General features: G+C 43.7%; 1 protein-coding gene across 1 annotated transcript in view; it reads left to right on the forward strand.

Moving 5' to 3' along the window:
• Positions 1-16,519, forward strand: part of LOC144790945 (solute carrier family 2, facilitated glucose transporter member 11-like) — a 525,594-nt gene extending 509,075 nt beyond the window's left edge. Inside the window, exons 11-12 of the mRNA XM_078665571.1 lie at positions 3,452-3,579; positions 14,887-16,519. Of these exons, the coding sequence (XP_078521697.1) occupies positions 3,452-3,579; positions 14,887-15,144 (386 nt within the window). The 3' untranslated portion in view covers positions 15,145-16,519. The remainder of the gene's footprint in view (positions 1-3,451; positions 3,580-14,886) is intronic.
• Positions 16,520-22,309: the final 5,790 nt, after the last annotated feature.

Raw genomic sequence — 22,309 nt, forward strand, 5'->3', positions numbered from 1 at the left:
AGGAGTCTGAACGTGATCCTCTTGCTGACGGGGAGCCAGTGCAGGTCTCTCAGCTGGCCGGAGATGTGGTTGTGTCGGGGGATGTCCAGGACGCGTCGTGCGGAAACGTTCTGGATGCGTTGGAGACTTTTCTGAAGTTTGGCTGTGGTTCCGGCGTAGAGGGTGTTTACGTAGTCCAGTCGGCTGGTGACTAGTGCTTGGGTGACCGTCTTCCTGGTTTCGGTGGGGATCCATCGAAAGATCTTTCGGAGCATGCGCAGGGTGTTGAAGCACGATGATGAGACGGCGTTGACTTGTCTGGTCAACGAGAGGGAGGAGTCCAGGATGAAGCCCAGGTTACGTGCGTGGTCCGTTGGCTTGGGAGTGGTGCCCAGGGCAAGGGGCCACCAGGAGTCGTCCCAGGCGGAGGGCGACGATCCCAGGATGAGGACTTCCGTCTTGTCTGAGTTCAGTTTCAGGCGGCTGTTCTTCATCCACTCGGCGACGTCTTTCATACCTTCGTGTAGGCTGGTTCTGGCTCTGGTGGGATCGTTGGTGAGGGAGAGGATCAGCTGGGTTTTGTTGGCGTAGGAGATGATGTTGAGGTTGTGTTGGTGTGCGATGGCTGCGAGGGGGCTCATGTAGACGTTGAAGAGGGTGGGGCTGAGTGATGATCCCTGTGGTACGCCGCAGATGACTTCGGTGGCCTCGGATCTGAAGGGCGGAGGCGGACTCTCTGGGTTCTTCCGGTGAGGAACGAGATGATCCACTCCAGTGCCTTCTCTCGGATTCCGATGTTGCTGAGGCGCTGCACTAGGGTGCGGTGGCAGACAGTGTCGAACGCTGCGGAGAGGTCCAGGAGGATGAGGGCCGCTGTTTCCCTGTTGTCGAGCAGGGATCTGATGTCGTCAGTGGCTGCGATGAGGGCGGTCTCGGTGCTGTGGTTGTCTCGGAAACCGGACTGCGATTGGTCGAGGGATCCGTTTGTCTCGAGGAAGGTGGCAAGCTGTTGACGGTCTTCTCGATGACTTTGGCAGGAAAAGGGAGGAGCGAGATGGGGCGGAAGTTCTTGAGGTCGGTGGGGTCCGCTGTTGGTTTTTTCAGGAGGGCGCTGAGCTCGGCGTGCTTCCAGCTCTACGGGAAGGTGGCGGTGTTGAAGGAGGTGTTGATGATGTCCTGGAGTTGGGGTGCGATGATGGAGTCGGCCTTGTTGAAGACGTGGTGGGGGCAGGGGTCAGTTGGGGATCCGGAGTGGATGGTGTTCATCGTGCGGGTGGTGTCTTCGGTGCTGACCGGGGTCCAGGCGCAGAGGATGGTGGTGGGGGGCGTTGGTTCGGTGGTTTGGTGTGTGGTTGGTGCGTCGAAGCTGTTGTGTATTTCGGCGATATTGCGGTGGAAGAACGAGGCGAGCGAGTCGCAGAGGTCTTGCGAGGGAGTGATGTCGTTGTTTCCGGCATTGAGGTTGGAGAGCTCTTTGATGATGCTGAAGAGTTCCTTGCTGTTGTGGGCGTTGTTGTCCAGTCGTTCTTTGAAGGCTGCCTTCTTGGTGGTACGGATCAGCTGGTGGTGTATGCAGGTGGCGTGCTTGAGGGCAGTCATGTTGTCTGTGGTCTGGTCGTTGCGCCAGGCTTTCTCGAGGGTGCGGCAGTTCTTCTTTGAGTTCTTAAGTTCGTCGTCATAGTTTGTTTCTGTTCTGTTCTGTGCCATTGAAAAATTATTGTTTTCAGCATTGACACAAGTCATGGCGTATATTGATAACCATAACTGAAAATGATGTTAGTTTTTTAAAATATTTTACTTAATTTCCTTGAGGTCAGGTCCTGTGCCCGACTCACCCCTGGTGAACAGCCTCTGCTGGCCATGGCCATGGCCCTGCACCCACCCCACCCCAAGCCCTGAAGCCTTTTGTCGTTTGATGCAGGGAATGATGTGTGGCGAGGGCCTCTGCCCAATCCCTGCCATCAGCCCAACTCCACTGCTCATCAATCAATTACGAATTTATAAAGCGCAGCAAATCACCCACGAGCGATGGAGACTTGTTTTTTCCTGAAAAGGAGAAGGCACTGAAAAAAACTGGGAAACGGCCAATAGAAAACAAGGAAAAGGGAGGGAAAGCAGGGAGAAAGTGCAAACAAACAGGGAAGAAGCAAGGAGATGACAGGAGCAAGAGCGATGCAGCTGCACGGGAGAGCTGTGCCTGGGACTTGCCTTTGGCAGTGCACAGTGAGGGTTGAACTACTGAAGGGAAGTAAGTCAATACAAGCAAATGCATTGCCTTAAGTAAAGATCTACTTTCATGCTGTGTTTGATGTAAATACAATTAACTGTTCGGGTTGTAGGCATGAGCAAAACTTCATATGTGAGATAAAGTAGGAAAACACATCTTTTTCACTCCCTTAACTTTGTTTTCTCCTGCACAGATTTGCATGAAAATTGGCAAGCTAGATCTTAGTTCACAAACCTGATGGGCAAATCAAAACATGGCTTTTCAATAGAAAGTACGTCTGAACCATACCGATACAGGGGTTGACTGCCACTGCGTAATATGTGTGTGTTTATATGTATATGTACATTTTATACATATCTTCAAGCTACATAGATGTTTAGTTATGAATAGTAAACCTACACTTCCACACTTACCTATACAGACTTACATGCTTACTGAATGCAATACTGTGGTAGTTGACACCCTGCACTCAATAATATTACAAGACGATATTTTGATAGCCTGTCCAGACATGCAAAGGTGGGACACTGTATTTTGAACCTAATCATAACGTGGGCAGGCGGTCTCTTTTAGGAAGAGCAGAAATGTAATGTACATTCTCGAGTCCAGAAGCGCTTTGAACATTTTGTGTGCAGTCAAGAAAGTCCTTGCTTTGGTGCACTTGCTCGGAAAGGTGTATTCCTCTTGGGTATATACATTTGTCAGGATTCGGAGGTGCACCTGTGTTTTTACGCATGCACAGTGGAGTGTCCATAAAAAATATAAGTGACCGAACAAGACTGACAGTGAAATAAACCAAAACTCATGATGTCTGTTTCAAAACCATTGAGCATGCTGAAATCCACCCATCCCTTTAGAAAATCCAGCCTGAGGATCAGAGCTGGGAGGATAGGTTTGTTTATCATCTGCAAAGCAGTCAACAGAAAGGTTGTTGCATCTTGAGTAGGCACAAGAGCAGCTGAAAAGTTTACTTCACCAGAGGAGGGGCTATTCTTTTGGAACCTTACAAAAGATATTCACTGGGTCAGAAAGGAATTGGCCATTGGCCACAAGTACTTCCAAGTTAGAAGGAAATCGGCTGGGGCAGAATGCCATTTACCTCAAGTTTCACCAGGACAAAGTGAACAATCACTCAATGCATAATTATTATGACAAATTGGATGCCAGGATTGTCATGGACATATTAAGTGCTATGTTACACCATATCATCCTTAATAAGATTTTGCATGTTTTTTCTTTTGAAAGGTGGTGTGTCTTTGCCAATCACTGTATCTAACTTCACTCAGGCCTCTCGGCCACCGGCCGTGGCACTTACGGGGATAACTAACTTTTCAGCAATGTTCATAATTGGGATGATCTTCCCTCACATGATGGTATGTAATGCTAAATGACTTCTCAACCATTTGTAATTGTCCCTAACTGCAAATAACAGAACCTCATGTTGAGGGTCTTGTCCTCATTTTTCACAACCCATTAGAATGACATCTTTTATGCAACCATGCAGAAAATGAGCCTAGTCTGATGCATATGGATATAATGTCATGTTGAGTCTTGTATTGTGTTTGTGTGCTGTATGCTTGTGTTGATTGTGTGTGGTAGGTTGTGTGGTGCTATGGTCTGTGTTCTTTGAAGCATTTCTGTGTTTTGGACTTAGGTGGAATGCTAATTTAATGTAACACAATTGAGTCAACATATCCAGTGGGACAGTGGAATGTGCATCATCCAGGATCAAATACTTGAAATTGTGCATACAAGATTGCTCAACTAAAGTATACATGGTACGGGTTCTTATGCTTACCAGTTCTCTGTGTGACATATTATCCTTGTATATTTACGGTTGTTCTTTGTAAGTGATGTACTATGATTTTCTTGTGTATAGTTCTTTTGGAATTATGTATGTTGGTTCTTTCTCCACATAGTTGCTATTTTTGGAGGTGCTTGGTGTAGTAAAGTTGAAGTGTGAACCTGTTGCATAAACTAAGATTTTGTTTAGCTTTAAAAGGCTTGTTTTCACACCCACTGGTGTCATGAGTGAACCTAGTTCAATGTACAAGCAATTAAATGTGAAAAACAGATTATTGTAGCCCCACACAGCCCCGCTCAATGCATAGTTAATATGGTATCCATGCTTTCTGGGTTACTAACTGTCCCTAAAAATGGATTCAGTGACGCAGTGGTAATTTGAAAACTCATTTTTTGTTCTTTACAATATCACACACGAGTACTGCACTAAGAAAAGACACTAATGGCCTGATTTGGATGTTAGTTGGTAAACCTCCGACCTCTCATCGGTGGCTTACCAACCATCATCCTTGGTTTGAACTCAAACCACTGTATTTCGATGACGGCAGTCAGAGTCTAAACCAGCCAATCAGAAACCTCACATAATTCCTTTGGTAAGGCGTTTCCGCCATCAGGATTATGATGTCGGTTTTCAACAGGCTTTCCTTGTTGGGCTTTTTGGCATGGAAAGTTTGTCGTAAAGCAACTTTGGGGGCCCCTAACAGGGCCCACTTCTCCCCTGGGCCTATGGTTGCGGGCCTGGAGGGCATCCTGCCCCCTGTAAATCCCTGCACTGTGTGGCAGGCACCGCAAGGTGCCTGCCACACGGTGCAGGGATTTGCAGAAACTCCCATTTCTCTATGGGAGCTTGTGCTGCTGCCGTTTTCCAACTGCTGCACAGGCTCCGATAGAGAAATGGCAGTCTATGACCGCAAAATGTGCAGTCGCATAGTAATTGCAGTTTCGGGACTGACGGCCGGAGGTCTGCCAATTCCGCAACTGCAGAGATGCCGGTCGGAGGCAACTCTAACTGACATCATAATGAGGCTCTTTATGCTTAAAAGTGTTTATTTCAACAGGTTCATCCTGTTGCTTAGAAGATGTAAAATATACACACATAATATTAAAACAGCACTAATGCATGTTGTGAACAATGAAAATAAAATCCACATTTCTACCATAGAGATAATCATCTAGCAACCTAACACCCTAAAACCTATTTAAATTCACTATACTATCAGAGCATTGCATAGTATAACATGCATCTAGAGTTTCTTAGGGAGAATCAATGGACTGCATGCTTGTTTACATCAAGAGGATGTAATTATCAGAAGCTGGGAGAGAGTGTACCCTCAAAAGGAAAACATGCATTAGCTCCTCTCCTGCCGGACTTGGCTGAGTATCAGCTTTCAACTCAGAACATGATGCTGTGGCATTATCTCAGTCTGGCAGTCTCTGTCAAGATCTTCTGGCAGTTATCTGGCACAATAAACTGTGACAAAGAATCTCTCCTGCCAAGTCAACCCTTTTTTATTCTGGCATATCTAATATGGGGAATTTCTGATAAAACCTTAGAGATGTCTGACACAACCTGTGTTCATGAATATGCTTGTCTTAGACGTATTATTATAAAAAATATGTTAATAGCACGTCAATTCAGACCACACTGTTTATGTTATTATTATTATCTGACCCTGTGAGAGAGATAACAAGGGACTTGTCCCAGATCGATATTGCATCAGGTGTCTTATAGACGTCTTCGTCTGAATGATTTGACACTCTCACAGTTTCTTGGAAAGATAAGAACAGATGGCATCTACATCAAAGGCAGAAAAATTGATGATTAGGCAACAATTAGAGGACCCGATTCACAACGGAAAACTGAGAAAAAAGTCTAGCTTCATGACTTTCGGTATTCACAAAGGGTATTTACGAATTGTAAAGTTAGACTTTTGTCTCAATTAAACATAAGTTTTGGTCTTAACTTTAACTTGTTGGTCTGAGGTATACTAAGACCAAAACTTAAGTTTACCTGAGACAAAAGTTTAACTTTACGTTTCGTAAATGCCCTTTGTGAATACCGAAAGTTGTAAAGTTAGACTGAGGTCTCAGTTTACTTTTGTGAATTGGGCCCAGAGTCTTTGCCTGCCTGAAGTTGGAGTTTGGCCTTTCAGACTTTATGTTAAACCAGGAGCGCTAGGTTAATATTGTGTACAATTTTTCTTTTATTGTGTACAGTTGTAGTGTGTGAAACAGGTCTCTGTCCGGTTTCCTGTTGTGTTCAGTTATGTTATGTGAGTGACGAGCTTTGAGTTCTTGTTGTGTACATTGACTCTATACAAATGAGAAACTCTGGCGTCTTGTTGTGTAAGGTTGGGTTTTTGGGACCAAGGAGTTCTGGCTTCTTGTGTACAGTTATTTTATGGAAATAAAGTGGTGTGGTTTCTTATTGTGTACTATTAGAAGCTCTGGTTTCCTGTTGTATAAATGTTATTTTATGTGCATGTGAATCTCAGATTTTCTTTGTTTGCAATTAGTCTATGTGAATGTGGAGACCTTGTTTCTTGAAGTGGACGAGGTGCTCTTGTTCTAGTTGTGTACAGTTAGTCTCTGTAAAGGATGTTCTCCTGTTCCTTTTTTTTAATATATATTTATATTTTTTCTCACAGGGCACATTAAGTGAAAAACATCTGCAAATCAATGTATATCACAGTAAAATCAAGCTAACATAAGCATGAGCTATAAACTGTTTAAACATACAAGTTTTAAATAGATCTGCATATACATTCTTAAATTAAATTGAAAAATAAAAAGCGTATGTACATGTGACAACCTGACAAATATTGCCCTATAGACCAATCAGATCAAAAATAGGAAGAAAGAAAACACAAAGAAAGATACAAATTTTTTTTTAAAAATGAGATAAGCAAATAAATCAAGATGCGATCAATGAGATGGTTAACCTAAGCGGTAGTGCTTACTTTTCCTTCCATTTATTAAGGGGGTCCCATATTTGTATCCCTAGCGCTCTTCCCCTCTTGCCCTTTCTTGCGTAAATCCCCTTTTTTAGGTTGTAGGTATTTAGCAGCTTAGCCACCCATTGGTCTAAAGTGGGTGGGATTACATATAGCTTCGAAACACTGCCATAGCAACAAATAAGAAGTAATCATATTGAGACCGGGGAGAATCCTCGGCCACCCCCAATAGAATCCTGACTGGGGTCAGCTTGACCTCTATTCTCAAAGAATTTTTCATAAATAGTTCAATAGAGTTAAGTAATGGCTGTAAGTGAGGGCATGTAGCAAAAATATGTATTATGTCTGCCTCTGAGCTATCGCAACGTGGGCAGTTGATTCCTGCGTTCCTCCCCATTGTGCAATCCTAGATGGTGTGTAGTATAATGAGTAAATAGTCTTATAATGTTGTACTTGGAGGGCAGCCGAGCAAAGAATTTCCTGACCTAGCTGTAGTGACAACCGGAGAGCCTTCTGTTCTATTCCTAGCTTTTCTGCCCATTTAGATTCATATTTTGCAAGATTGTCTTCTCTACTTTCAATAAGCTCAGCATAGAATTTTTTGATCGTACATCCATTTCCACCTTGAATGGCCTCCAATATTGTATTTTTTTCGAACCCCCTTGGTCCACCTTTTTTACTGGTTAATAAACTCCTAACCTGTAAGCACTTTAAAAAATTACTTGAGTTGAGACCAAATGTCGACTGAATGTCAGTGAATTGACGCATTCCTTCAAGCCCAATCATATCCCCCACTTTTGTCAACCCCCGCCACCCCACTCTAAAAAAACGATATCTGAAAAAATCTCTTGCGGTAGTGTGGGATTCTGAAATAACCCATTGTATGCATTAAATCTTCCCAAACCAAATGTTTTCTTAAATGCCTTCCAAACATTGTGTGCTGCGATGACTGTTTTAAATTTCGTTCTTTTAAAGTAACTGGGGTCGGTATACTTCAAAAAAGCATTCTCCGCCTCTTCACCAAGGACTAGCGCATAAATAGAAACAGAACCCATTGCTTCCTCCAATTTGGACTCCGCCCCCCCTATGAGCCGCGTCATTTGCTGGAGGGCTGCTGCCCAATAGTACAGTTTAAAATCAGGCAATGCCCATACCCCTCTATCCCTGGGGAGTGACATGTATCTCAGTGCTCTTCTTGTTTTCCCATGCGCCCAGACAAATCTATTTATCATAAGTTCTAGAGTGTTAAACCATGTTGCTTCAAACATAAGCGGGATTGCCCTGAACAGGTGGAGGAATTTTGGGAGGAGGATCATTCTAACGATGTTAACCCACCCTACTATAGACAAATGTAGATTATGAAACCTATCCAGATCTTTCTTGGCTTTATTAATTACTGACCCTATGTTTGACTCTACCAGCTTGCCGAGATCCGCAGTTATGTGTACCCCTAGATAGACTCCAGACTGGACCACACGCAAATCTGTACACTTTGCCTGCTCGTTTTTAATAATTTGGGTTTTAGATTTGTTCAGGGGATATCCTGCGACCTGGCCAAACTGCTCTGCTTCCTCCTCTACCTCTCTGATAGCCTCTGTAGGTACTGGTGTGATAACTGCCATGTCATCAGCATAAGCCAAAACCTTACATAGACCCCTTTGAGTCTCCAGTGGAGGATCCGGATGTTCTGTTCCAACTTTCGAAGCAGTGGATTTATATACATAGCAAACAGGAGTGGGTAACACGGACACCCCTGTCGTGTACCTCGAGTAATTTGAAAGGGAGAGGTACATCCTGCGTTCACCCGGATACCTGCTGTGGGAGTGCATAGTGCTTGTATCGCTTTAATAAAGCCCTTCCCAAAGCCGGATCACCTCAAACCTGCCCGCAGAAACTCCCAAGAGACCCGATCAAATGCTTTTTCGGCATCCAGAAGCATAACTGCCATCGGGTCTCCTATGGTTTCTGCGGCATCGAACAGTGTAATGACCTTACGGATGTGATGAGTAGTACCTCTTCCTGGAATGAAGCCGTGTTGGTTTATACTAACCAGTGTGCCTATTACTCTGGAAAATCTTACTGCCAGTGCCTTTGAAAAGATCTTTACATCTGAGTGCATGAGTGTAATTGGCCGATAGGAACCTGGCTCACTAGATGGTTTCCCTTTCTTTAAAAGGATTACTATGTCTGCTCCTGCCCAGCCATCCGGTATGGACAGGCCTACCTGCGCCTCCTGTCTTGTATTGACTAGGTCGTAGATGATTACATCAAAAAAGACCTTATAAAATTCCCCCGGGATCTGATCTGGGCCTTACCTGAGGGCAAGCCTAACATGGTGGCAGCAATCTCATCTTTCCCCAGAGGTGCATCCAGTAATTCCCTATCTTCCTCCGATAATGTATAAGTGGGGGTGTCGTGCAAGTATCTTATCATTTCTCCAGGATCTTTGGGTTGGTCTTCCTTATATAGTTTAGTATAAAACTGTCACAAAACTTCACAAATTTCGTCAGTATCTGAAACAAGGTTCCCGTCGGAGTCCTTTATTTCTTTAATTTCCCCTAAGGCGACCTTCTGTCTAGCCCGAACCGCTATTGTGTGACCCATCCGTTCACTAAACTCGTGGCATTTTTCCTTTTAGTTAAAAATATATCAGCAGCTTTAATTGCTATTCTCTCTTCAGCCTCCGCTTTCGCCCTGGCAACCTTGAGTAGTGCCTGGTCAAGTAATACCCCAGATGTCGTACACTGTGCCAGGTTCTGTTCGGCACCTAATAACGCCCTACTTAACTGTTCCGACTTTAATCGTTCTTGCTTTTGTTAAAGGCCACCCAAGCATTCCCTGAAGCATTGCTTCCCCTATTGACCTCCCTCAATAAACCCCTCTCAAATGTCCATCCCCACTCCTGCCTTTGTATTGCCGCTACCTCTATTGTTAGTATTAAAGGATTGTGATCGGATATGATCCGAGGGAGTCTTTCAATCTGTACTTTGGATATTAAGGATCAGGATGACATAAAATAATCTAACCTAACACATAGCTTGTGGGGGAAGAATAGTAAGTAAACCCTGGGTCACTAGATTTTAACTTCCCCCATACAGCCATTAACGCATTATTCTTAGCAAGGCTCAAAATTGCCCAGCAAACTCTCTTCTTTCGGTCCTGATAACTCCCGCTGGAGTCCAAACCTAGCTCTCCTGCCCCGTTAATATTAAAATCTCCAGGTAAAATAACCCGTGGAGCCCATGTAGCCAGTGCTAGGTCTAAAAAATCAAAAACTTCCAGATCGTTTTCTGTTGACCCATAGATTGATCCCAGCGTAACCCAGTCACCTCCAATCAAGCAATCTATCAAGACCCACCTGCCCCATTGGTCCTCAAGTTTCTTCCTTACCACCACATTGCTGAACCTAGATAGAATAGCCACCCCTCTGGTTTTAGCCCCTAGTCTTGAGTAAGCTAGCAAGTGAAATCCCATTTGCTCCAATAAGAAACCCTTGGTTCCCTCAATGTGTGTCTCCTGAAGACACACAAAGTCTGCACGTGTATTTCTAAGCAGCACCGCTACTCGCTGTCTCTTAAGCCGATCATTTAAACATTAAGCGTTATTATTCTTATATTCATTAGGGTACTTCTGCTGGCTGACCTACCCGATCAGGCTGTTCCCACACAATCAATTTTCCTTCAATGTCTAGTACAGATACCATCCATGGCCCGACCACTGACTCTAGTTGCTTTCTCCCCCTTAAGCAAAGCTCATGTGTGAAAAGGTGCAAACGTGCGCTGTGCCCTGTGCCCATAACCCCCCACCCTTAACCCCCCCTGACTCCCACCTTCCTTACAGGCAAATAGGTCAATCCTGACCTATGTGTGACAGCTTTGAGCCCGTAGGGAATCGCTAAGCCCCCCCCTCCATGCAAAAAAACCTAACCAAGTGTGATTATGCCATAGAAGTGCTTTTAGTGCTTTTAGTCTTAATAGTATTAGTAGATTGTTATATCGGTTAATCTAAAGATTCATCCATATAACTTTATCTTGGTTATCTCAATGCAGCATTAGTGCTCCTCTGGTCCCTTCTTTCCTTTAACTCCAACAAAAATGCTTGGGCTTTAGTCTCTGAAAAAAACATCCTGGTTTGTCTGACTACTAACACTTAAGGCGTGCTGGGAATTGCAGGTAGGCTTCAAACCCCATCTTCTGAAAAGGCGATATCAGTTATCTTAATCGCCATCTCCTTTCTACTGTGGCGTGACAAAAGTCTGGGCGTGCAAAAAATTTTGTTCCATTGAAGGAGTACCGGGACTGAGGCTTCGCTTTGTCCATAACTTCTTGCCTGAGTAGAAAATTCCAACCATAAACCAGCATCGCCCTGGGTTTGTGTGGCTGAGATGTAGCATAGCCCTTCCTCTGGGTTAAAGGAAACCGATGAGCGCGTTGCACTTCGTTCTCCCAGTTTTAAGCTGAGAGCTCGGGAAAGGCCCCCAATAATAGTGAGATGACAAAAGCCCATGCATCCTGCCCCTCCACCCCTTCTGGAATGCCCACAAGCTTAATGTTGTTACTTCTCTGTCGGTTTTCGAAGTCTTCCAACTTCCATTGAACGTCCTCAGTGACTTTCTCCTGGGCCTCCTTGAATTCCTGCCATCTTGAGACTTCATCCTCCAGCTTCCCAGTCCTTTCTTCCACTTCAGTGACTCTCCCTGCCATTTCCGCGTATAATTTGTTCATTTTGATTAGCGAACCTTGAATTTTTTTGTATGCCTGCTTAGCCCTTCTGCTCTCGGATCTAGCCTCCCCCTGCATCTGCTTTAGTGTGGAATTGAGCAAGTCCATAGTTGGAGTCTGAGGTGAGGTGGAAGCCTGATGTTGGTGTTGGCTGTTCATTCCGCCGTCCTCGTGATACAAATGAGAGGTAGCGGAATAGTCCCAATCTAATTTTTTTGCCACTTCAAGATGTGAAGGACTGCTGTTTAAGGCGCAGTCTGTTTTTCTGTTGCTTTGCCCTCTGGTTAGGCGAAGCCCTCTGGATTGTGCTCTCCTCTGCTGATAGGTCGGGTCTGAATCTGAGCCACCAGTATAGCTCTCTCCACTCCCCCACTCTCTCCAGACGTTGAGCCTGAGTCGTCATTCACAGAAAAGAGGCAATCGTCCCTGGGTGAGCCTGGCCTGGGCCTGCGTTGAGGAGAAGAAGGGCTCTCTGTCTCACAGGGGATAAACCTTCTGCGCCAGCAACCTCTTCCAAATTAAGCTCGCTGCTCGCTATCTCAGGGGTTTTTGCACCTTCAGTAGCCCTATCCTTCATCCCTTCTTCAGCCGAGTCACCTCCCAGACTTCCACTGTATTGTTTGGAGTCCCCCGTAGCGCCAGTAATTTTTTTAGCAGAAAGGTTCCCATCCCAGTCGGGTTGTGCCTGTGGTAGTGGGGTTCTGTCTGTTCTCTCTATTTCTATTGTTGGCCTGCTGCAACACTGCCCCTGTGCTGCGTCCCGGTCCACAGACCGTTCTGCCGGAGCCTCTAGCTGTGAATCAACGCGGTTCACCGTCTCGTGCCCAGCTCCTGATTTGCTCACCTTCATCCACCGTGCCTGCTCCGCCTCGTCTCCTGCTGTCTGGGATGGCTGATCCACCCGCTGGTCATCGAGGCACGTCTCGCTCGGTGTTCTTTGCTCTCCTGCCTTCTCAGCTTCAGTTTGCGAAGAGCCGGGAAGCTGACTGGGACCGACCGCCAACACAGCGCTGGGAGCCTGGGGACCTGCTGATGCGGCGGAGAATGACTCGACCAAGGTGGGTTGCCGGAGTGTACTCCCCTTTGGAGTATTAGTGCTAAGTTCCTTTTCTTTCTGTTTGTACTTGATACCCTTCTTGACAGCCCCCTTGGTATCTTTTTGCTTGACTCCTTTGATGCCTTCGCCTGAATCATCTGCGGTACCTGTGTTTTTTGCGGTCTGCTTTCTTGTTTGAACCGCTAAGCGTCTAGCGGAGTTTGGCACAGGGGCAGGGACATTCGAGACATTTGGGTTTGGAGCCTCCTTCTGCTCCTTTGGTTTGGGCCTCTTTGCGCCATAGTAGCTTTTAGAAAACAAGTTTTCACAACTGTAACTATTGAGAGCAAAAGTCGATGCGGTGCCTGCAAAAATACTGGAGTCAGCAATCTACTCGAAAAGCAACGTATCCAGCCAGGGGCACCAAGCATTCTACAGCATTTTCACGATCATCACGATCTGCAGGGAGAGAGGACTAGTGCGACTTCACCCTACAGCCGGTCAGCGGCCATTTTGCCTTCATTGTTGCACCGGATGTTCTCCTGTTCCTTGTTGTGTAACATTGTGCAACGTGAATGAGGTGCTCTGGTTTTCTGTTTTATACAGATGTTCTATACGAATGAGATGTTATAGTTCCTTGTTGTGTACTGTTGCTATATTTAAAAGAGGAGCTCTCCTTTCTTGTTGTGCAAAGTTGTTCTAAGTACATGAAATGCTTTGGTTTCTTGTGTGCAGCTGTTCTAGATGAATGAGGAGCTTTAGTTCCTTGCTTTGTACTGTTGTTCTCTGTGAATGAGTTGTTCCAGTTCCTTATTGGGTACACTTAATTGGTGAAGGAGGAGCTTGAGTCCCTTGTTGTGTACACTTGTAATATGTAAATGACGAGCTGTAGTCCCTTACTGCATATTGCTGCTCCATGTGAAGGATGCACACCAGTTCCTTGTTGCGTTCAATTGTTCTCTGTGTACGAGAAGCTCTGGTTCCTTGCTCTGCACAGTTATGCTATGTGAATGAGGCGCTATTATTTCTTGTGCGCTGGTGTTTTATATGAATGAGGTGTTAGTTTATGTGAATGACATGATCTAGTTTTACTTTTACAGTTGATCTTGTGAATCCGGGCCTCTAATTTCTTGTTGCATCCAGTTATTTTCTGTGAATTAGCTGTTCCAGATCCTTGTCATGAGAATGGGGTTCCCTGGGTGTGGTGATTGGATGCAATTGCTCTTGGACTGAGGTTCTCTTAATGCTTGTGTGCAGTTGCTTGATAACTCGGTCTTCTGGGTACTTGTGTTCCGTTGCTTTGAGTTTGAGAATGAAGTTTCTGAAGTGCTTGTAAGCAGCTGCTTGACAATATGGTTCTTATGGTACTGGTACTCAGTTGCTCAGAGACTGAGGTTTGATTGGTGCTTGCGTACAGCTGTTTTGAGAGAGACGTTTCCTTTGTGCTTGTACATAGTTGCTCTGAGAAAATGTTTCCCTTGGTGCATGTATACATCCCCTTTGAGAATGAGTGGCCTTTTGTTGCTTGTGCACAGTTTCTCTAAGAAAAAGGTTCCCTTGGTGCTTTTATACCGTTGCTGTGAGAATAAGGTCCTTTGTTGGTTTTGTACAGGTGCTCTGAGAATGAGGTTGTTTGGTGCTTGTGTACAGGTGCTCTGAGAATGAGGTTGTTTGGTGCTTGTGTACAGTTGCTCTGAGAATGAGGTTCTCTAGGTGCTTGTGTACAGTTGCCTTGAAAATGAGTTCTCCTGGTTTTGTGCACAGTTGCTTTGAGAATGAGTTATCTGGGTCTTGTGTGCAGTTGCTCTGTGTAAATAAAGGGAATAGGTTAATTGGGCCTGCTTTTCTTGCCTTTCATTAAAGTAATCTTGTTCTTTGTTTGCACAGTTGCTGTATGAGTAATATTTGCTTAATTCGTATGCTGTTCAATTCCAAAGAGATGTTTAAGGTAGGTGTTCTTTGAGACACCTTGTTGTGGCATTAATTTCCAATGCTCTGCTCTATCCTTGCCCCCATTTCAGTCACAGGTCAAGGGTGAAGGTGTTTGGGAGGGTGGTCTGGGTCCCAAAGTTTGGGGTGGCACCACCTGGTTAGGGTAAGGTCTATGTCTGCAGCAAATGTGCCAAGTGTGGTCTGGATGTTCATATCATATTTCTTTCTTTTTAGGAGATGCTTGGCAGCTACACCTTCCTTATCTTCGTGGGCCTGATTGCAGTTTCTGGAACACTTTTGTACTTTTTTCTACCAGAGACAAAGGGTCTGTCCACGATGGAAATAACTGAGCAGTTTGCAAAATGGAATTTCCAGGGGCACCAAAGTGTTCTCTCGAGCGGTGCCCAAACCATGTGTCCATCATCAGCACAAATCATGATGCTGCGGGATTCCATGAAAAATGCCTTGCATGATGCCAAGGGGCTCACTTAATAACAAAGAGCTTCAGGAGTGTGTTGGGCTCTTTGCAAGATGGTGGACCACCAACCTGCAGAGACTCCATTTTTAACCTTATCACAGACTCAGCTCCCCCCAAAAAAACTATTTCCAAGTTCACTAATGAGGTGCTAAACCCAATTTCCTGATCATTGCGCTACATAAGGGATAAAGTACCCCAAAGGAAAGCACAAAATAATCATGTTCTTTCTGCTAGTCACTGTAAGATAGAAAAATAGAGCAGGAGTCAGAAAAGCAACATTTCATTTCCGTTGCTTTAAACAGCTGCTCTGTGACCTGACCTGCCTTCACCATAGCTGCTGGCTCTGGCAGCAGGCATTTAGAGAAAATAACTCAATGGCAATAACTTATTAAAATTAAGGTCTGATGTATTTTGTGGCGCCGCGGCCAGGGCGACTGACGCTGGAATCTGGGGATCAGGGTTCGATCCCCGGCTCCGGCGGCAGGTTAGCCCAGCACCATGTGACTCTGGGCAATAGCTCGCTTAATGTTCCCGACGGCCCCCAGCGCCTAGAGACCCTTACGGGTGATTGTGCACTTAACAAATGTGGATTATTATTTTCTATATTATAGGTGAATTAGTGTGCCACTAGGGGCTGATTAGAAAAAAAATAGAGATGTGCTTTTATACTGGGATTGCAGAATCCATTAATAAACATGGATGATGCGCTATTAGCTAAAAAAAATCACAACAGATTACTGAAAGAAGTAATGTACTAATGCATGTGGATTAAACTATTTTTATCATTGTAAAATGTACTGTGAGCGTTTATCCCGCATAGTTAAAGTGATATATGGCAAAAAATAAATTGACTCCTTAGATGGGGCTGGATTACATTCAATAAATATGGCTACAGCGAAACATATGTTTATCACTATTGTGTGGTTCCCCAAAGGCACACATTTGAGTAAATAGCATTATAATTTCTTGGACTACATTACAGACAGGTACTAGACAATAGACTCTTGCACTTGTTCTTAGTTGTTTAGGCCCACGAGTTACTAGTAGGGACCATTGTAAGAAACATATGCCCCAGTGTACAAATATCTGGTTGCAAAATATTTGTTGCAAATTGCAACTAGTTTTCTTCCAACGCACATACGATTTTGAGAGCTGGCCTTTGTACTAATAGATCAGTTTTTAAAAATCCGTATACCAGTGGGTCACGATCCGACCTACTTTAAGAATAATAATGAGGTAGGTCACAAATTGTGACTAACTACAATTTGAGGAAATCAGAAGGATAGTAGCATGCTGGGGTCAGCAACCGCCATGTCTGTGACCACTGTAAAATAAAGTCAGCTTTGTTTTAAAATGCATTTCGTTTTCCTTCTAGGAAAGAGCTGTGTCACTTGTACAAGACATACAATGATTAAATAAAGTAATTAAAAATACATGTAGTTTTAAAAGTTTGTTTGAGAGTTGGCAGTGGTCCCCGATTCAATGCCTCACCCCAATAAACCATTTTTTAATATTTATTAAGGGTAAGGAGTCTCAAGCAGGTCCCTGCCCTTCTGCGAAAGGCTTATCACCCGGACCCGGGAGCCATTTAATGTTTTGAACCAGATTATGGTTCAAAACATTAACATCACACACAGATTTGCAATTTGGAAAGGATGCCTATAAAATGCCCTTTCCAAGTTGCAAATTTAACAAACCCATTTTAGGAGGTAGTAAAAGTTTACCAACCCCTAAAATGCGTTTAGTGTTAAGAAAAAACTAATGTTGTAGTTGCAAACAGCAAATCTGACATTTGTACATCTGACCCTACGACCATTATCCTATTGGCCAAAAAAACGAAATCACTTGAGCCAACATGAACTGTCAGATTGGACACAGAACTGCTTCAGTTAATTTCCTGTGTGAAAATACCTTGACTTTTGTTAAGAACTGTCTTGACAGGTGAGGTTTGGGACTTTGTTTGATGGACCTTATGAGTATTTGGTTAGAGCAAAATGTATTCCCACGGAAGCCCTAAGGGGCAGATTTACGTTAACTGGCGCATCCCCAGGGATGCGCCAGTTAATGTGCGCCACAGTGCGCCACAGCTCCGCCACCCATGGTGCGCCGCATTTACAATGCGGCGCACCATGGTGCAAGGCAGGGAAGATGCGTGACGCATCTTTCGGCGTACCGGCGGCGCATTGCTGGAGTCATGTCGCAAGTGCGACATTACTCCTGCAATGCACAGGGGCCACCCCTACATTGCATGGTGCATCACCCTTACGCCTGCTTCAAGCAGGCGTAAGGAATTGACGTAGAAAGTGACTCAGTGAAATCTTGTAGATTTCACTGAGTCACTTTCCAGGGGCGTTCCTGCGACGGAACGCCCACCCCTGCACCGTAACGCCTACATGAAACCTGACGCAGGTTTCATGTGGGGCAGGGCCTTACACCGTGACGCATCTCCATAGATGCGTCACGTTGTAAATGCCTCGTAGGGATGCGCCACGTTTACGCCGCCTTGCGTGACGCAACAGCGGCGTAAACGTGGCGCAAGGGCCTCATAAATCTGCCCCTAAGTACCTAAGGAAGGGACGTGACCTTAACTGTGTTTGGGCAGTCAACACCCTGGGTGATATCCTACTCAAGGATGCAGGAAGAGGGAGAACCATGTCAAGTTAATACCATTTATGTCAAACAGGATTATAACTATGGCCAAGAGGAACACACTCTAGATATTTGCAAAGTTATTGAAGGATTGCTCCTGTGATTATTATTTAGTAGAATTGAGCCACTACAGGGGTGAACTCAAGGCACTCCTATTGTCACCAGGAGTTTTGGAAAAGATACCATGGCTTGCTTTTGTGAGAGACTCCTTCACTGCCATTGGCAGGGAGGAGCTATGGGCTTCACTGGAGGAGGCATGCCCAGCTATTATAAAACATGTTTATCTAAAGAGCTAAAAGATTATGAACTGTCAACTTTGTACCGTATGGTTAGCTCTTCAAGCTTGACCTATGGGTTTTTCGATTTTAAATCACATTACTCATTTGAACAGGTCCTGGACACAATACACCCCTCGTTTAACCGGAGGATTTTCCTCCAATTCAGATATGGGACCCTTCCACTGTTCGCTACAACAAATAATTGGCTGTCTAAGGCTTGGTATTTATGCCCTGGGTGCCACGTGGAAGAGGAAACCGAAATTCATGTAGTTTGCTTCTGCCCGGCTAATAAACAGGCTATGAGCAAATGGATTGTAGAACTGTGTAGGAATTTGGGCATAAGGGATTGTTTTGCACTATTCAGAATTTTAAAATCTGATATGAACCCTTTATTTGTCATTGTAATCTCTAAATTCCTCCAGGCTATGCGGCTGAAACGAAGGTTTCTCTTAGAAATTGATATTTAGATCCAAGACTGTGCTCATTAGTATTATCAATTGTGGAGTGTTTATTATCTAATCCCCGTAAAATGTTTAAATGACTTTCTTAATGTATTTTATACTAATTTATTTAAAAAAATAAACAAAAATCTTGGGGTCCAATTTTAAAAATAATTCCCTTTTTAAATTTAAGAAAAGTTTCGGAATGTACTGTAATTTCCAATGTAAACTGCCTGATTTTAGGTTACTCTTGTATTAATTTGCATTGTTTTTTTAATTTCTGTGCTATTATGACTGTAAAGAGTCGCAATAAAGTTATTATGATGATGATTATTATTTTTTCAAATGGTAATTGAGGAATTGGCTCTCACAAAGAGTCTTTTTTTAATCATCGCAGTTAGAAAAACCAAAAATATTGCAATTCATCAAGACACTTACATCGTTAATATACAAGAGAACTGTCAATCATGCATAGATACGTATATACATTCTTGTAAGCTGAAAAAACGTGGAACTTATTTGTCTTAATCTTTAGAGTTTTCTCTCTCGAAAAAGGAAAAACAAAAGAATATGGGGGGGAAAATAAAAGAATAAAGGAGATAGGGAAAGACCCCTGGACTCTATAATATTCATACCCGTGGGGTAATCGTACTTCTCACCCCAAATTTCAAGAAATTTGACTGTGGCTCCTACTCTTTGAGAATATAGTATTTCCTTTGCTTCAGTTCGAGTCTTCTTAAGTTTCCACTGGGGAAAAATTGGAGCCTCAGCCATTTTCCATTTTTGCAGAATCAACATCTTAGCGAATAGGGATGCAATAAAAACATACTGTCCCTGTTGAATAGATGGATTAAGCGTATCAACGATTCTGAAAACGACAGTTTTGGGAGTGAGGTCTAAGACTATCCTAAGCTTTTTACTAAGCCATTGGAAAATCTGCTTCCAGAATTCAATTAAAACCGAACATGAAAAACAAATATGAAACCAATCTCCATTTTAATAACTGCACCTAAAACATGTCCCTGAGATAGCAACATTCATCTTACGTAGGAGAGATAGTGTATATGTTGCCTCTTACAAAAAAATGCCATGCATGTAAAATTGGTGCCCCTAATGGATTCATGAGCCAGATATTATACTCTATCCATGATTGTATATCTAACCTACATCCTGTAGATTTCTCAATCTTTTGTAATGTTTGTGGAACTACTTTTGCATGCAGTTGTTCCCGGACGATCTGGTACCCTTTCCCTGCCCCTCTGGTCTCCCTCACATAATAAGCATGACAAATCAAATTAGCAAGAGCATCTTTGGGGGATTGTAAACTCCTTATAAAATTATGGAGTTAGAAAAAAAGAAAAAAGTAGCAAAGATGGGAGTTCCGGATTAGTCAATTTTAGATGATCTCAAGACTTCATCACCGCTTCTAAAAAAAAGTCACTGAAGTGATGCAGCCCCGCCTTCTCCCAAGTTTTTATACTTTTTTCACTTATATGAATACCTAATCTACTGCTCTGTGTAAACAGGATGAAAGGATAAAAGGAGGTAAACTGGTAGTCTTCCTTCAATTGAGAAAATATAACAAGGATGACCTGATGAGTCTTAGATCTGCTGCACATGGGAAGCTTGGGGATTTTAGTAAATAGAACAAGCTGGGTGGCAATTTCTAGAAGCATTTGTTTAAGGTAGAAGTTGTCTCCCAAATCTCGTCTGTAACTGTTCTTGTACACCAGTTCACGAATGCTGCCTGATAATATTTTCTAAAATGCGGGAGTGCAAGACCACCTTCTTGAAAAGATAACTGTAGAGTCTCTAGTTTTGTTCGAGGCTTCTTGCCTGACCAGACAACGTTTGCAGCATTTTGTCTATTGCATGAAAAAATTTGGGCAGAACTTGAATTAATATATTTGAAAAAAGAAAAAGAAAAATCATTTTTATCACTGTGACTCTCCCTATTATAGAGAGAGGTAAGAGCTGCCATTGCTTTAAATGTTTCATGGCCTTATAAATTGTCACTTCATAGTTAAGCTGATATAATTGCGAAAGATCATGTGACACAAACATACCCAGATATCTAATTGAGCCTGTCCTGCAGACTTGGTTGCGCATATCAGAGGGAAGGATTTAGTCTGAGCAGTTAAACATTAATATCTCGGTTTTGGAGTGATTGATTTTGTATCCCCCTAGATCTGTTTTTATTTTTTAATTCCAGAGATATTTCATTTATCCGCTGCCACGTATTTGAATATATTTATTAACTGTACAATTAATTAAAATCATTATAGTAAAAAACATTAAACCGAGCAGATAAAAGAATAGTCTCTGTAAAAGTATGGAGGTATCAGATAAAGTTAAGTTGATATACCATCACTCCTCCCCACGGCGCCCACTCGATCAGCCAGCGCCGGTGGTCATTTTCATGAGTTGTTGCACAAAGTTTCTTGGGCACCTGCATAAAACTTTGGTAATTTTCTAATTCAGCAATATGTAGGTTTAAATCTTTGGCCCATTCATTGGGAGCCATGGATATGGTGCAGTCTCAGTAAGACGGGTGAGTAGGTGCAGGGCTCTGCACTTGCTGCCAAGTATAAAATTAAATTGTCTTCAAAAAGTTTGAGTTTAGGAGCTCCTAGCAGGGGTGCCTTGATTTGTGTCTCTTGCCGTAACAGGGATGCTAGTGGTTCTCTAGATAGTGTGAAGAGCACTGGCGACTTAGGACACCCTTGTCGAGTGCCTCGTGTAATTTGTAGTAGCCCTGCAGTATGAGAGTTAATTCGGATCTTAGCTTCGGCTTTGCTATATAGCTTCTTGTTGGAAATGGCCCTTTTTGCAGGGTTATCCCCAAACTTTTTGTTTTTCCTCCTATTTTTTCCTGACCTGTTTGTGTTGGTTTTAGGACTCTGGGCACTTTACCACTACTGATCAGTGTTAAAGTGCATATGCTCTCAGTGTAGATTGTGTTATGGATTGGTGTTTCCATGATTGGCCTGTTTGATTTATGTGTCAGTCCCTAGTAAAGCGCACTGCGTGTGCCAGGGCCTGTAAATCAAATGCTGTTAGTGGGCTGCAGCACTGGATTGTGCCACCCACATACACAGCCCGTAAAAGGTAACTCTGGCCTGCCATTGCAGAGCCTGTGTGCAGTCTGGTACTGCCATGTCACTTGGCAAGTGCACCCACTTGCTATGCTCCAACCTTCCCTTTTCTTACATGTCAGTCATCTCTAAGGTAGACCCAAGGTACCCCAGTGGGCAGGGTGCAGTGTATGTGAAAGGTAGAACACGTCCTGGTGTGTGTGGTATGTCCTGATAGTGAATTACTGCCAATTTTGTTTTTCACTATTGCAAGGCTACCACCCATGGGACAGAAGGGGGAGTTTGTTTATAACATAGTATAAAGATAACTAGCCGTGGGAACTAGGTACAAAAATGAAGTTTAGTATGCCTGAACCCAGAATCTAAAGATGCATCTTTATAGTGATGGTGATTTTTACTTTCTGTGATTGAAAATACCACTTTTAGAAAGTAGATATTTTCTTGCCTAACCACCCACTGTGCCTCTGCTGGGTTTGTGGATTGACTGTCTGGGTATTGGAAGACAGGGGCTGGGGAGCAGGAGTGGATCCGGATAGTCTAGGTGGGTCAGGAAAGGGCTGAATAGACTTGGGCTGCATTTAGAGTAGGGGAGGAGATTTCCTTCACCTGAATGGGTCTGGTCTACCTCTGACAATGCAGTTTCCACCTCCTGCCAGGAAGCCACACCAGAGAAGGCAGAATATGTTTTGGCTGGGCACAGACGGGTTTTTGGGATAT

The sequence above is a fragment of the Lissotriton helveticus genome, chromosome 11 (assembly GCF_964261635.1).
Source record: "Lissotriton helveticus chromosome 11, aLisHel1.1, whole genome shotgun sequence".
NCBI classification, from domain to species: Eukaryota; Metazoa; Chordata; class Amphibia; order Caudata; family Salamandridae; genus Lissotriton; species Lissotriton helveticus.